This window comes from Camelus dromedarius, chromosome 16 (genome assembly GCF_036321535.1).
Source record: "Camelus dromedarius isolate mCamDro1 chromosome 16, mCamDro1.pat, whole genome shotgun sequence".
NCBI classification, from domain to species: Eukaryota; Metazoa; Chordata; class Mammalia; order Artiodactyla; family Camelidae; genus Camelus; species Camelus dromedarius.
The window spans coordinates 27,110,802-27,125,748 of NC_087451.1; the positions used below are offsets into that span (position 1 = coordinate 27,110,802).

The 14,947-nt window shown below is 54.2% G+C and overlaps 1 protein-coding gene across 3 annotated transcripts in view; it reads right to left on the bottom strand.

Annotated features, from left to right (window-relative positions):
- The window catches only part of TBCD (tubulin folding cofactor D), a 123,125-nt gene that overhangs the window by 46,081 nt on the left and 62,097 nt on the right, over nt 1-14,947 (bottom strand). For all 3 annotated transcript variants that reach the window (XM_031469443.2, XM_064494812.1, XM_064494813.1), the window contains one exon: nt 6,889-7,045. In XM_031469443.2, coding sequence (XP_031325303.2) covers nt 6,889-7,045 — 157 coding nt within the window. The remainder of the gene's footprint in view (nt 1-6,888; nt 7,046-14,947) is intronic.

Sequence of the window (14,947 nt, forward strand, 5' to 3'; positions counted from 1 at the left end):
AGGTGTCCACATGGATGGGAGGAGGGCCTCCACACGGGCATGAGTGCGTCCACACGGCCAGAAGGGTGTCCACATGGGCAGGAGCGTGTCCATACGGCCGGGAGGGCGTCAACACGGACGCGCGGGTGCAGTGGATACGGAGTGTGAATGGAATCCAGGTCTTGGATCCTAACTACTTTTCTCTGCTGAGAGGAACACAGCCTCCTGGAAGTGGCTGCCTCCAGGGCCAGGGCAGAGGGGAAAGGAAGATAAACCGGGCGTGTGGTGCTGGAACTGAAACAGCATTAAAAAGACACGGGAGCCAACCTGAAACAGCCCGACAGCCAAAGGCAGAGCAACCGGAGCAAAAAAATAACCATCGATGACACCCAGGAGCAAGAGGAACATCCCCGAGTCTGCACTGATGGAAGGGAACGGCTAAACGGACACTTCTCCCCGTGGGAGAAGCTCGGAGGGGCTGCGGCCTCGCGCGGGGCCCGACAGGCGCTGTGCGGGAAAACTGGATGGCTGCACGGTGTCAGGGCACCCCGAACACTTATTATCTGTTAAAGAAAACATGTCCAGACCTCGACCTGGCGATCAAGGCCAACGTGGCCCGCAGTCACCTGGGACGCGCCCCAGTGCAACCCCGAGCGCGCAGGGCCGAGCAGCTGCCGTGGTCCGACCCCTGCCCCTCGCAGTCTCGTCTGAGAGGCCAACAGTCGGGGAGCTGGTGAAGGGTTTTAAGGGAACTTCTCCACCATTTTGGAAATTCTTTGAGTCTAAAGGTGAATCAAACGTAAAGGATTTTTTGAAAACCAACTAAATATCTGAAGATTTTTTAAAGATCCAGTGTTAGTGTCTGGGACCCTCTTCTGTCACGGCTCCTTTTACGAGCTGGAGCTGAAAGTAATATCGGCAAAACTGTATTTACAGAAAATTACTCCCTGACCCTCTCTCAGGTCTTTATCAAACTACAAACTATGGCCAAAGAGATTTCAGAAAGTGCTGCACACTAAAGGAAATACGCGACTGTCGCAGGATGATTTAAAGATTAATCGGTTCCATTTCAACACCACAACGGTTTTCGTTAACAAAATCTCAGAAATCATTAAGCCAAGCAGGACGCCTACCACTGTGATCTTTCCAGAACTAGAAATTGTGTAACTACTGCTCTTAGCAAAAACACACTTGGTGTTTCTTCTAAGTACATTCTCACAGCTGGTGGAGCTGTAAGCGTGACGCTTACACATCGATCAGAGCCTATTTTTCCATCCGTAAGATCATACGTATTCAAGGAAAAGACACGAACCAAGAATTTCCGCTTCCCTTTAAATCTGATGTAAGAAAAGGGTAGACACGTATCTTCACTGACTCTGGGTCCAGCCAATACTACCAAAATTTCACAGTTCACACTGAATTCTTGAAATTTCCAGTTAATCTGTTTGGCCTAAATTACAGTTTTTAAATTATGGAACAATGATTAATGAGGAGAGAATGGAACAAATATAGAGAAGAAATTTAAATCACCTACCATCCTAGAGGCTGGCCACAACCCCTTCAGGGTCACTGCGAACTTAGGCATCGGTTTAAACAACTCTTCAGCCCGATCTTGAGCCCCGGCCCCCAGGCCCCTCGGCCGCGGACACTGTGGCCCTGCCCCGGGCTAGCAGAGCTGAGTCGCGGCCCTGCTCTTCCCAGCATGGCCAAGGCCACGAAGCCAAGCCCACGTCCACACGCAGCACAGGTCAGAACGAATGGAGACGGCGTGGCTTTAAGTCCACACGTTGACGCCATGACTGAGCCAGAACATTAGCGAACGCCTGTGTTGTGGGGCCCTCCCCAGCTTTGCCATGTGATTGTCACTGCCCTCCCAGTCCTCCCCGAAAACCACAGGAGGCCCCACAGGGCAGGGGCTCCATCCACCGCCTTCTTTTCCACACGTCCTGGCGTCTGTGCCACCCCCAACAGGCACCGTGAGTTACCAGAGGGACCCACAAACATTCAGCACCCACAGTGAGGCCCGTCACAGGATAACGCAAGCCATGCCACGTGCACCCGCAGGCACCTCTCTGTTCAGCCTCGGGGGTCTGCAGGACCTGCCCCCGTGGTGAGGTTAGGCTCAGCCCATACCCCTCAGTTCTTGTGGCCACTGGCCACCCAGCAAGGGCCGCCAGAGATGGCATTGTGGGAGCCCCAGAGTGACACTGAGCATACATCACCGCGATGGAGCGCCCAACCTGCCTCTGGGCATTTTGGACACACCCCGGCTCGCAGGGACCTTGGGGTGAGGCCACCTGACTTGGACATGCACAGGAAAGGGACTGATCACAGGGCACCACCCATGGGCCCTGCACCTTAGTCAGGCTGCTCTTGTAGTCATGAGTGAACGGCTTGAAATATTTACTGCTTTATGCGTATTTTACCAAACTTCACAGGACACAGTAGGACAAAGATAACAAAACCACTTAAAAAGCACAACTCTCAATCAAATAGAGACTCAAGTTAATGCAACAAATCCTCTGTGTATACACCTACGAATGTGACAGGTTTTTAATAATGTTTTTATTTGGATTCAGTAAAAAAAAAAAAAAAGTTATTTTAATCTCACTTTCAGAACAAAACTGGCTTATCTAGAAATACCAGTATGTTTCAGATAAAAGCAAGCATGACAATACTGGTTAACTATAAACATGAGTGTCCCCCGTGTGCTGGGAAGCTTTCCTCCGCGGGACGGGGCTGAGCCTGAGTCACACGCTTTCATTTCGCTACAGAACAGCGGCGACCATGCCGGCCACACCACAGCTCTCGGGGCTGGAGCTCTCAGGTGTCTGCCTGTCTGCTTTCGCTGCAGGAACTCAGGCGATACTGCACCAGGATTTCCCAACACAGAGAGATGGTCTGTGTCAAACAGAAAGGGACTTTCTTTCCTGTCCGAGTCAGGGAGCTGCGTGCCTGGACCTGCTCCGAGCTGCAGGCACCTGGCTTTCAGCAGGTTCAACAAAGAGCAGATCTCGCCCCGAAGTCTGTATTTGTCAGTTTGTGTAATATTTTATAGCAACAGAAAACAAGATTCACTGTTTTTATCTTCAGTGACAGTAATCCTGTCTTTTCAAAGTCAACAACTTTGTAAAATATCAGACTAATAATTTATTACCCAGCCACGTTGTTTGAAAGTTGCAGATCACATTGTTTCTGGAGCAAGAACCACCTGTGGCTGAATTTCCTCCCCTAAGTCATGAGCATCAAGGCCACACCAGCTGGCACGATGCTGAGACACTCTGAAGGCACAGCAGAGCTGAGAGGGAAGCAGGTGGGACACTGACCAGGTGGGCAGGCGGGGGGGCCTTCTGGTCAGGAACCGCCACTTAACTCTCCTTGGAAAACAGAAAGGTCATCTTCCCTCTCAAGTGTGCCATCAAGAAACACCGAGTGGGAACAAGACATAGCTCTGAGCAATGCCTGCCACTTCCTGATTTTTCAGGACAACCTTGCCCTCAAGGAAGCGATCTGGGAGCCAATCCCCAGGCGCTGCCCACGCGGCCCTGCTGGTTGGGCTCGCTCCGCGAGGCCCAGGCGGGCACAGCCCCCGGCGAGGGAGGGGCCCCGCAGGGCTGATGTCAACAGGAGCTCGCTTACAGCAGAGTTTCAGGTGAGGAAATCACTAGAAGGCAACACCACGCACACGCTGGCAACAGGGCGTTTTTTTCCCTCTTCTTCTTGCAAATTAGCTCCTGATTACCGATGAGAGGCATTTTCTAGACAACACACAACCGCTCTTGACTGCTTCACCTCTGTGTCTCATTGTTCCTAATTACACCTGGCTTCTCAGGAAGCCCCTTCCACAAAGTAACTGTCCCATCACCTCGCGCAGAACTCTTGGGAAAAACAGGCTTTCAAGGTCAACTGACACTAACCTAAACCACGATTAAATTTACCCCAAACTTCCTTTCTGGTATTTACGAAACAGGGAGGTGCACACACCCACACGGTGAGGTGAGAGGACATCCTCCAGGTCCCTCCGGGAAAGGCGGGCAGCCGGCCGGTCCTGCCTCCTCACCATCACTACCGCCCTCCTACTCCCCGTGGACGCTTCTGTCCACTTACAGAATTACAGGTGACCTCAACTGTCTACTTCTGCAGGATCAACTGAGGAGTTTGTGAAAGTATAAAGATACCAAGATTTTATCATGTGCCAGGATTAATGGGCTTAAAAGCTGACAATTAAAATGTGGTCACTTATTATAAAGCACGGAAGGCAGACCTCGCAGGCCACACCCCAACCGATACTCCGGGCAAGGCTGGCTCACCTGGCACTGTGACTCACCCTCACCCACCCACCCACCGCCTGCAGCCCAGACGGCCAGGGAGGCTGGAGCACAGCCTCCCTCAGAACCTGCCAAACGGGACGGAGAAGCTGCCGGGCACAGCTCCAAAGGGCACCGGCTGATCCGGTCGGGGCAGGCGCAGGGGCAAGGGAAAGGAGGGCCTTCCTGAGCAGAAACTCCACAAGGCACAAACTCCAGGCTTCATTAGCAGAAATCAGGAAAGCTGAGCAGGAGCCTGGGCTCCCCCACCAGATGGGGGTTCCAGCGTGTGTGAACTCACTGGCGCTCACCAGGGCATGCCCAGGAAGTCCAGGGAGCCAACCTCCCCTGAGATCAAAGGACCCAAGTGAACCAAACGAGCTGCTGCGGACGGACAGGTGCGGGTCACCAGCACCCACAGCTGCTCTGTCCCTCCACTCAGCGCCGTTTCTTCAGTGAGTCCCGTCCCCCACCCCGCCCACCACCTCCTGGTTCACTGGGGCCGCACAGTCACTGGTCTCGTCCAAGCCCTCTCCCATGGGAGCCAGCTCTCTCAGTGTGGGGGCCTTCCTCCCCTGAAGACGTGCCAGAGCCCCGGCCATCTCCATGAAAAGCGTGGGAGTCTGGGGAAGGCCCCTCGCAGGCAGCGGCCCACGTGGACCTTCCCACCACACCTCCAGGGGCCACGCTTCACATTTATCTGCGATTTTCCTCCCGGATTGACACCTCCCTTTGCAAAGTCACTGGTGGGATCCGCGTTGCCCTGTTCCTGCCTGCAGCTGGAAGAGCGGCCCCCCGAGCCCAGGACCTGCACGAGAACTCGCTCTCCAGGCCGTGCACCAGCAGGGACGCCCACACCATTGCTTCTCCCCAGGCTGGCGACACGGTCTTGTGACAGAGGCTCACACCCACAGGGACGAGACGCTGCTGCCCAAGCAGAGGCGGCGTGGGGTGGCCGCCTGCCCCCCTGCCCAGCTCCAGAGGTCTCTGCCGACCCCCCAGCCTTCGGCCCTGCCCCTCCGGCTGGGCTGGACGAGGAGAGCTGTGGAGAAAGGAAAGGCGCAGACCCCTGCGACCTCAGAGCTCTCGGCCACAAGCACCAAACTGAAAGGGCGTCCATCAGGATCGCTTCTGCTCCCAGGTGGGAACGACCGTCAGGAGCCCCATCTCCCCAAACCGCCCACGGCCCGGGAGAGGCAGCGCCGCAGGCGCGGAGCTGGGCCTGGCCCGGCACCACCAGCCACAAGGCTCTGGACAGCGTCCTCGGAGCCCTGGCCCCTCACAGCACTGATGGGGGAGCAGAACCAAGAACACCAACCTGGAGACTTTTACCGGGGGCGGGGGGGGGGGCACAGCTCACGGGGAGAGCGCGTGCTAGGCTCACACGCCTCCTGGGCTCAGTCCCCAGTACCTCCATTTAAAATAAACCTTAAAAATTCTCTGAAAAGTTTCCAGGTCAAAAAAATTCAGGCAATGATTTAGAATTTTCCATATATGAAGACATACATGAGAAAGGAATATGAGTAAAGCATCGAAAAAAAGAAACACCAATTAAGAAAAACACCGAGACTCAGCTAACTAAACGCGCGACAGGATGTCGACACACGTGTCCTGTCGTAAAGGAAAGAAGGAAAAACGTAAAGTGAGAAACAAAGGCCCCTCATCCTGAGACCGTGAGCAGCGGGAACAGCGCTTGCTGCCGCCTCCCAGCTGCAGGAGTAACTTCCCAAAGTCGAGGAGCGGAACCTGCGGGCAGCAGGCAGCCAGCGGCTTCCCCGGCGCTGTGCGGAGCCAAACCACATCGCATGGGCAGAGCATGGGTGGGCAGGGGGCGCACCGAGCGCAGGGCCCCGGGCATCACCACAGCCCACTGCCCTCCCGCTCCACCCTCCCTCCCAAGGGTGGACAAGGCCAGGAGGAGGCAGGTGCTTTTACAACTTCCGCAGAAGCACTTTATCTCCTTGAGCAGGGATCAGAGTCCTCGGGCTGCTCTGCGGGCTTCACCTTGATTCGAGATTGGGAGATACCAGCTGGCCACGAGGCCCGAGGCCCCTCTTCTGACCCCAGAGACGCCCTCCACAGGCTGCTCACGCTCCGGGCCGCATGCAGTGGGGGAACCAGCACGCCCGGCCGAGGCGGCAAGGGCTTCCACGACAGGGTTGCCGTGCGGCAGGTTAAGACCTGGGGGTCTCCCGTTCTTTTTAGGGCGTCTCCCTTGTGGGAGGCAGCTCCCAGGACCTGAGCACAATGCTGAAAGCCACTCCCCGGTAGAAGTCGCCGGGTGAGTGCCACGCACCATGACTGGCCCAGAGGCTGCAGCGTGCTCAGCAGCCCCGCCTCCGGCTACTGAATCTACAAGCAAAGAGGAGACCCGACCTCCCATTAAGTCACTGGAAGTCCCTCAGCCCAGGAGGCAGAGCAGAGCGAACACCAACTGAACCCTCACGCTCCTGGGGGCCCAGGGCAGGGCGCTCAGCCGGCCACGCTGCTCCCTCCAGGGAAGCAAAGGATGTATCTTTCCGATCTCAGGAGGCAGGAGATTGTAATCCCACGATGCTGTCACTAGTCCACAGAGATCAGAGAACCGTGTATCAGACTTTACCTGGAAATCGCGGCCACAAAGGGCTTCAGCTCCTGAGGCTCGTAGGCACGTGCGAAGGCCCAGCACACATAGCAGGCGGCGTCCCTGACGTTGGCGCCCACGCTGCAGGCGCCCCGCTTCTCCTCGTAGGTCAGCGCCTTCAGGATCACGGGGACAACTGGACACAGGAGACAGAGACTATGAGTGGGGCCTGGAGGCAGCACACGTGGCTTCAGAGAAGCTGCAGCTGCTGGAACATGACCGCTCGGCCCTCTGCCCAGGCAGAGGCAGACGGGAGGCACGCGTGGTGCCCCACCTCCCCTAGTCACTTAAAACTCACGACCTTGTCAGAAAGGACATCTGGAAGGAACCCAGGAGTCCATCAGCTCAACTCAGGTGAAAATGCTTTTTCAAAGTTGCCCCCACATTACAGGAGTTGGTGACGGTTCCTACAGAACAGCACGGACGTGCCTGCCGGGCCCACCAAAGGGACGCAGATGCCACGCAGCCAGGAAAGGGGCCGGCGTGGCATAGGGGCAGGAGGAGGGGCTCCCTCACCTGGGTCACCTGCAGACTCAGAGGACACCAGCCCCCAGAGTCTCCCGTCAAGGGGACCACAAACAATATATGGGCTTCTAACTCCAAAAAAGCAGATACCCAACTCGGGGGAGAGGAGACCCTGCTACACAGGTGTCAGCTCTGCTCAGAGTGTGCCTGTGACCTGTGACCTCGCTGGGCTGCAGGGCTGAGAACCAGGGTGATAAAGTGAAGCCAGCTAACTTTAGGAATAACCCAGATATGTTTAACTATCTACAACAGTTGTAATATTTAAGGTAATTTGACATACATGTGGATCATCCCTCTGGTTCCATTTTAAATGTCTGAGTTTTTCATATTACATATGTAATTTCTGATACAAAGACAGGAGAATTTTAAAACACATGGCATAAGAGTACTTAATGTTTAAAGGAGCTGAACCTGTACTGTATTTAACTATTAAATTTATTAGATCCATGTATTTCAAGCACTGGGGAAGGGTTTGCTCATTAGAGGCATGTAAATCACTTAAAAAGAAAATAAAATGTGCAACATTCATGTACAGGGTTCAGAGAGTATAAGGGAATTTAATTAATTTTATAAATAAACAAAACAATTTTTAAAAGCCTCTTAAAATGATAATAGGGAAATGTAACAGGAAAGACCTTCAGAAAAGTTTTACCGTGCAATTCAAAGGGAGAGTATTCATGTTTTCTTAAGTCACACTCAATGAAATTTTCTGCAAAAACATGTTGGAAGTTCAATTTACTGTCCCAAAACAGACAGCAACACTGACACACAGCTCCCACTGGTGTTTAGAGAAGCAGTAAAGGTGAACACGAGTCTCTGGTCCCAGAGGGGTGGAGGGACCACACGTCCCAGTGCCCAGCGCCACGGCCCCAGAACAGCAGGGCTCCCGCGGAGCGACATCCACGGCAGACACATGGTCCACGTGGCTCAGGAGGCCAGCCGGGGGGAGTGCACGCATCCACCCACACGTTTGGCCACAGCCTCCTCGTCCCAACAACGCACACCCCAGACCACACAGCGCGGACGCAGTGTCAGATGCCCAGGCAGAACTGGACACAGTGGCACCCAACTGATGAAGGTCAACACGCAAGACGGTGGAGATCAGCCACTAAGCAAAGAGCAAAAGAAGCAGCGGAAAGCTGGCGTGCGATCCGGGGCCACAGAGAGCCCCAGCTCTTCCTGCAGCCCCTCCCTCTGGCCTAAGGCCCCGGCACTCCCAGCACACGAGGCCCGTGCTCCACACGCCCTCTCCTCTGTTTAACAGTGCTGCCGCTGCGACTGCAGTCTGAGAAGAGACACTTGGGTGTGGACGTAAGAAAAACGAAGCACCCGTTACCTGCACACGCAACTATCATCATAGAAACGGCCAAAGAAATGTACCTGGAAGGAAGTCTCGGGCAAAAATCAAAAGAAACGACTGCCGGAGTGGGGCGTCGCATGCAAGTTCCCCTCTGCCTTTGCATCTGAGGGTTTCTGATTCCGTACAAACAGCAACAAAGAGTAAATTTGACTCCGTACCATTTCTTTTATGCACATACAGTGATTACCGTCTACAACGTTTTTAAATGTCCATGTAAATTTACTTAAAATTACACAAAACAAATGTTCTCCAAAATAAAAATCCCAAAGACACATCGTGTTACCAATTATATGCATTTCAACCAGGACCAAACTCAAGAACACATTTCCTCCCGATCAGCAGCACCAGAAAGGCACCTGCAGCCAAAGCTCCGAGGAGCACCCCCACCCACAATGGACATGGTGGTCACCCACACCCGGAGCTGGCCTTGTTCCTCCTCTGCACCTGCCGAGGGCCCCAAGCACCCAGCCCACTCTCCTGCCAAGTGCTCCCGTCCTCCACCCCACAGCAGCAGGACACCCCACACTCGATGTGCCAAGACCCCTCAAGGTCCACAGCGTCGGAAACTCAGCCCATCTCCCTCACCCTCCCCGTCAGCCGGAGGCCCGTGCCATCGTCTGGGGCAAGTTCAGGGCACGGTGATCATCCCAGGGCCACTCCTCCTTGTTTCCGTATATCCAGTCAAGGCCTGGCCCACCCACAGCAGCCAGGCCCCTGCAAAGGACGCATCACCCCGGCTCCCCAGCCCCCCAGTCACTGTAGGACCACCGCTGCTCCCAGCCTCCAGTCTGCCCAGTGACTCACCTCAGCACAGCAGAGCACAAGCTGGCTTCCAGGTCTCCCTCTCAAGAGTGCCCCAAGACCCCACACCAGTCCCCCACTGGCCACAACCTGGGACGCACCGCCCCCCCATCTGCAAAGCCCCCATGCCCTCTCTACCTGGCACCGCCCCGGGAGCACCAGACCTTCCTGAGCAAAAGCGCTGACGCTCACCAGGTCTCCACGGCACCCCAGGAACTAAGCTCAGCTTTCTGCGAGGATGTCTCTGTCACTCTGTGTTTACCTCCTAAAACCAAAGCTCACAATTAAGACACAGAACATGCAGAAATGCCCAACCAGACAAGAGGACACTACCCTAGCTGTTTCAGATAAAGTAGTTAAATCTGATTAATGATTTTTTTAATTGTCTCAACTTGAACTAAACTAAATCTGTAATGCTTAAAACTGGTCTTCGTCTGTTTTCGCTGGAGTTACTCCTACTCTTCTGGTGTCATTCACGTTCACTCTATGCTGATGGGGAAGCCTGCACGTGGCCCAGCGAACGCCACAGCTAATAGGCCGTGACACCCGTAGGGGAGGAGCTTCATGTAAATGCGGTGTCACTGCCGTGACAGCTTCTCTAAACCGTCACTTTAGCGGCTGCCCAGACAGCTCTGGCTGAGACCATTCAGCAATTCTACAGCCTGAGGGGCCTGGATGCTAACTGCTGAGTCCCAGTTCATCGGGCCATTGGACAAAATCAATTTCAAAACAGACAACTATGAATGACAACAGCCAGTCCTGTCCACATCCTTCAGGTGGACGTTGCACCCTACTACCACAAAGGGAGAGGCTCAGGGCCCCCTGGGAGAAGCCCACCTGCACTCCACCTGCCCACCCCCTGGTCCTGAGCCATAGGGGGCTGCTCCTGCCCCACCCCCCGAGCCTGACCCTGGGTCACAGTGAGGTGGTTTCTAAGGCAACACTCCTGCTGGCTCGTGAGGCCGACCCGTCATGAGGAAAAGGGCAGGCGCTGTGACCTGGACCCTGCAGCGGACGCTTGCCTCAGCAGCGCACAGATCCCTAGGGGCTGACCGGCATCCACTGCGGGGAACCCAGCAGACAGGGAGGCACAAGCACAGCCCCGCCTGGCCCACTTCTCCACTTCTCCATCCCAAGGAGGGCAGGCAGCTTCACTCGTGGGCGGTCAGCACAGCTCCACGCTGCACTTGGACTAAACCCTCCTTGAGGGAGGACGGACTGGGGGTACTTGGGCTGTGAGGTCTGTGCGGCAAGGTGACCCCCAACAGACCCTGACCTTCGTCCCCGGCACCCGCACACACCCACACACTGGGGAGCTACCTGGCCTCCCACAGCGTGAAGGTGCTGGCCTTCTCTGTGTCCTCCCGCAGAACCAGGTCAGAGAAGGACAGACCCAAGCCCACCAGGGCCGCCTCCCTGCCAGCCCCCGCCCACCCACGTGGCATGCAGTCGCAGCTGCCCAGCAGCGCCCCACCCAGCCCTTGGCACAGGCAGTCTACAAAGTCTTTCTCCCGAAAGCTCCGGTGAGCCCTCCATCACTCCTGCCTCAGACAGCAGCAGCTGACGCTCAAGGGCAAGTGAAGAAGTAACAAGCAGAGACCTCGCTGCTGGACCGGATCCGACAGAGCCAGCCATGCGGCCACGGGCAGTGATGATGGTACCCTCGCCTCACAGGTCCCTGAGAAGGAGTTTGACTTGCAGAAAGCAAAACAGCTCAAAAGGAGAGAAAGCGAGATGACAGGTTTCTTTAACGCAAAAATGGGAAAATGGGCCTCTCAGCTCCAACGCATTCCAAGGTGGAAGTAAGAGATCTGACCTGGGGATAAAGGGATGGGGTCGGGCCTGCTTCTGCGGCTGCTAACAGGGCCCATGGCTGCCCCCTGACCTTTCGGGCCTTCTCCAGTCTCTTCTGTGCAAAAGGGTGCTCTGGGCTTCCTGCCCCGACATCCAGAGAACAGAAGACAAGAGAGAGACCAGCCTGAGTCCATGCAGGGCAAAGCAATCACAGAGCTTAGGGGCAAGAAGGTGGCATATGAAAGAGAAATAGTCTTTGCGCTGAACTTTCCTAAGAAGTCATTATCAGAAAAAAAAAACTCAAAAACTAACAACTCTTTCCAGATTAAACAGGTTTAAAATAAGGAAACTCTTCAATAGCTTTGAACAAAAACCTCTCTCAAGGTTCCAATTACACACTGCAAATGCATGTCAAATATATAAGATTCCCCAGAGGGCTTCCTTTTGGCAACCCAGAGTCCAGCAATGTAATTTAAATACCCTTCTCTCTGGACAGCTTGTCATTTGTCTAACGCCAATCGCCTAAGGACAAAGCAGCCTCCGGGGGAGAGAAACGACTTAACCCTCAGAAAGCCAAGTCCCCACTACAGGGCTTGCAGGGCACACGCCCACAGGACAAGGGGAACCCAGGTGTTCCATGCAGCATCCACAAAAACATCATCATACAGCCAGCACAGAAATCATGTCTTATGATAAGTAATGAATTACACTAATTAAAAAAAAAACTCATCACGTAAGAAGTATCACTGCATTGGGCCAAGTCTCCCAGAAGGCACTGGGCCAGCATCTCTCAGGACACACTAGGAAGACATCTCCCAGGTTGCACTAGGATATCTCCCAGGATGCACTGGGAAGACATCTCCCAGGATGCCAGACTAGGATGACTTCTCCCAGGATGCCACACTAGGATGACTTCTCCCAGGATGCCAGACTAGGATGACATCTCCCAGGATGCTAGACTAGGATGACTTCTCCCAGGATGCCACACTAGGATGACATCTCCCAGGATGCTAGACTAGGATGACTTCTCCCAGGATGCTACACTAGGATGACTTCTCCCAGGATGCCACACTAGGATGACTTCTCCCAGGATGCCACACTAGGATGACTTCTCCCAGGATGCCAGACTAGGATGACTTCTCCCAGGATGCCACACTAGGAAGACATCTCCCAGGATGCTAGACTAGGATGACTTCTCCCAGGATGCCAGACTAGGATGACTTCTCCCAGGATGCCAGACTAGGATGACATCTCCCAGGATGCCAGACTAGGATGACTTCTCCCAGGATGCCACACTAGGATGACTTCTCCCAGGATGTCAGACTAGGATGACTTCTCCCAGGATGCTAGACTAGGATGACTTCTCCCAGGATGCCAGACTAGGATGACTTCTCCCAGGATGCCACACTAGGATGACATCTCCCAGGATGCCAGACTAGGATGCCTTCTCCCAGGATGCTAGACTAGGAAGACATCTCCCAGGATGCTAGACTAGGATGACTTCTCCCAGGATGCCAGACTAGGATGACTTCTCCCAGGATGCCACACTAGGATGACTTCTCCCAGGATGCCACACTAGGATGACTTCTCCCAGGATGCTAGACTAGGAAGACATCTCCCAGGATGCTAGACTAGGATGACTTCTCCCAGGATGCCAGACTAGGATGACATCTCCCAGGATGCCAGACTAGGATGACTTCTCCCAGGATGCCACACTAGGATGACTTCTCCCAGGATGCCAGACTAGGATGACTTCTCCCAGGATGCTAGACTAGGATGACTTCTCCCAGGATGCCAGACTAGGATGACTTCTCCCAGGATGCCACACTAGGATGACATCTCCCAGGATGCCAGACTAGGATGCCTTCTCCCAGGATGCTAGACTAGGAAGACATCTCCCAGGATGCTAGACTAGGATGACTTCTCCCAGGATGCCAGACTAGGATGACTTCTCCCAGGATGCTAGACTAGGATGACTTCTCTCAGGATGCTACACTAGGATGACTTCTCCCAGGATGCTACACTAGGATGACTTCTCCCAGGATGCCAGACTAGGATGACTTCTCCCAGGATGCCAGACTAGGATGACTTCTCCCAGGATGCCAGACTAGGATGACTTCTCCCAGGATGCCAGACTAGGATGACTTCTCCCAGGATGCTACACTAGGATGACTTCTCCCAGGATGCACTGGGATGACATCTCCCAGGATGCTAGACTAGGATGACTTCTCCCAGGATGCTACACTAGGATGACTTCTCCCAGGATGCCAGACTAGGATGACTTCTCCCAGGATGCCAGACTAGGATGACTTCTCCCAGGATGCTAGACTAGGATGACTTCTCCCAGGATGCTAGACTAAGAAGACATCTCCCAGGATGCTAGACTAGGATGACTTCTCCCAGGATGCTACACTAGGATGACTTCTCCCAGGATGCCAGACTAGGATGACTTCTCCCAGGATGCCAGACTAGGATGACTTCTCCCAGGATGCTAGACTAGGATGACTTCTCCCAGGATGCTAGACTAGGAAGACATCTCCCAGGATGCTAGACTAGGATGACTTCTCCCAGGATGCCACACTAGGATGACTTCTCCCAGGATGCTAGACTAGGATGACATCTCCCAGGATGCTAGACTAGGATGACTTCTCCCAGGATGCCACACTAGGATGACTTCTCCCAGGATGCCAGACTAGGATGACTTCTCCCAGGATGCCAGACTAGGAAGACATCTCCCAGGATGCTAGACTAGGAAGACATCTCCCAGGATGCTACACTAGGATGACTTCTCCCAGGATGCTAGACTAGGAAGACATCTCCCAGGATGCTACACTAGGATGACTTCTCCCAGGATGCTACACTAGGATGACTTCTCCCAGGATGCTACACTAGGATGACTTCTCCCAGGATGCTACACTAGGATGACTTCTCCCAGGATGCCAGACTAGGATGACTTCTCCCAGGATGCCAGACTAGGATGACTTCTCCCAGGATGCTAGACTAGGATGACTTCTCCCAGGATGCTACACTAGGATGACTTCTCCCAGGATGCACTGGGATGACATCTCCCAGGATGCTAGACTAGGATGACTTCTCCCAGGATGCTACACTAGGATGACTTCTCCCAGGATGCCAGACTAGGATGACTTCTCCCAGGATGCCAGACTAGGATGACTTCTCCCAGGATGCCACACTAGGATGACATCTCCCAGGATGCCAGACTAGGATGCCTTCTCCCAGGATGCTAGACTAGGAAGACATCTCCCAGGATGCTAGACTAGGATGACTTCTCCCAGGATGCTACACTAGGATGACTTCTCCCAGGATGCTACACTAGGATGACTTCTCCCAGGATGCTACACTAGGATGACTTCTCCCAGGATGCTACACTAGGATGACTTCTCCCAGGATGCTAGACTAGGATGACTTCTCCCAGGATGCCAGACTAGGATGACTTCTCCCAGGATGCTAGACTAGGATGACTTCTCCCAGGATGCTACACTAGGATGACTTCTCCCAGGATGCACTGGGATGACATCTCCCAGGATGCTAGACTAG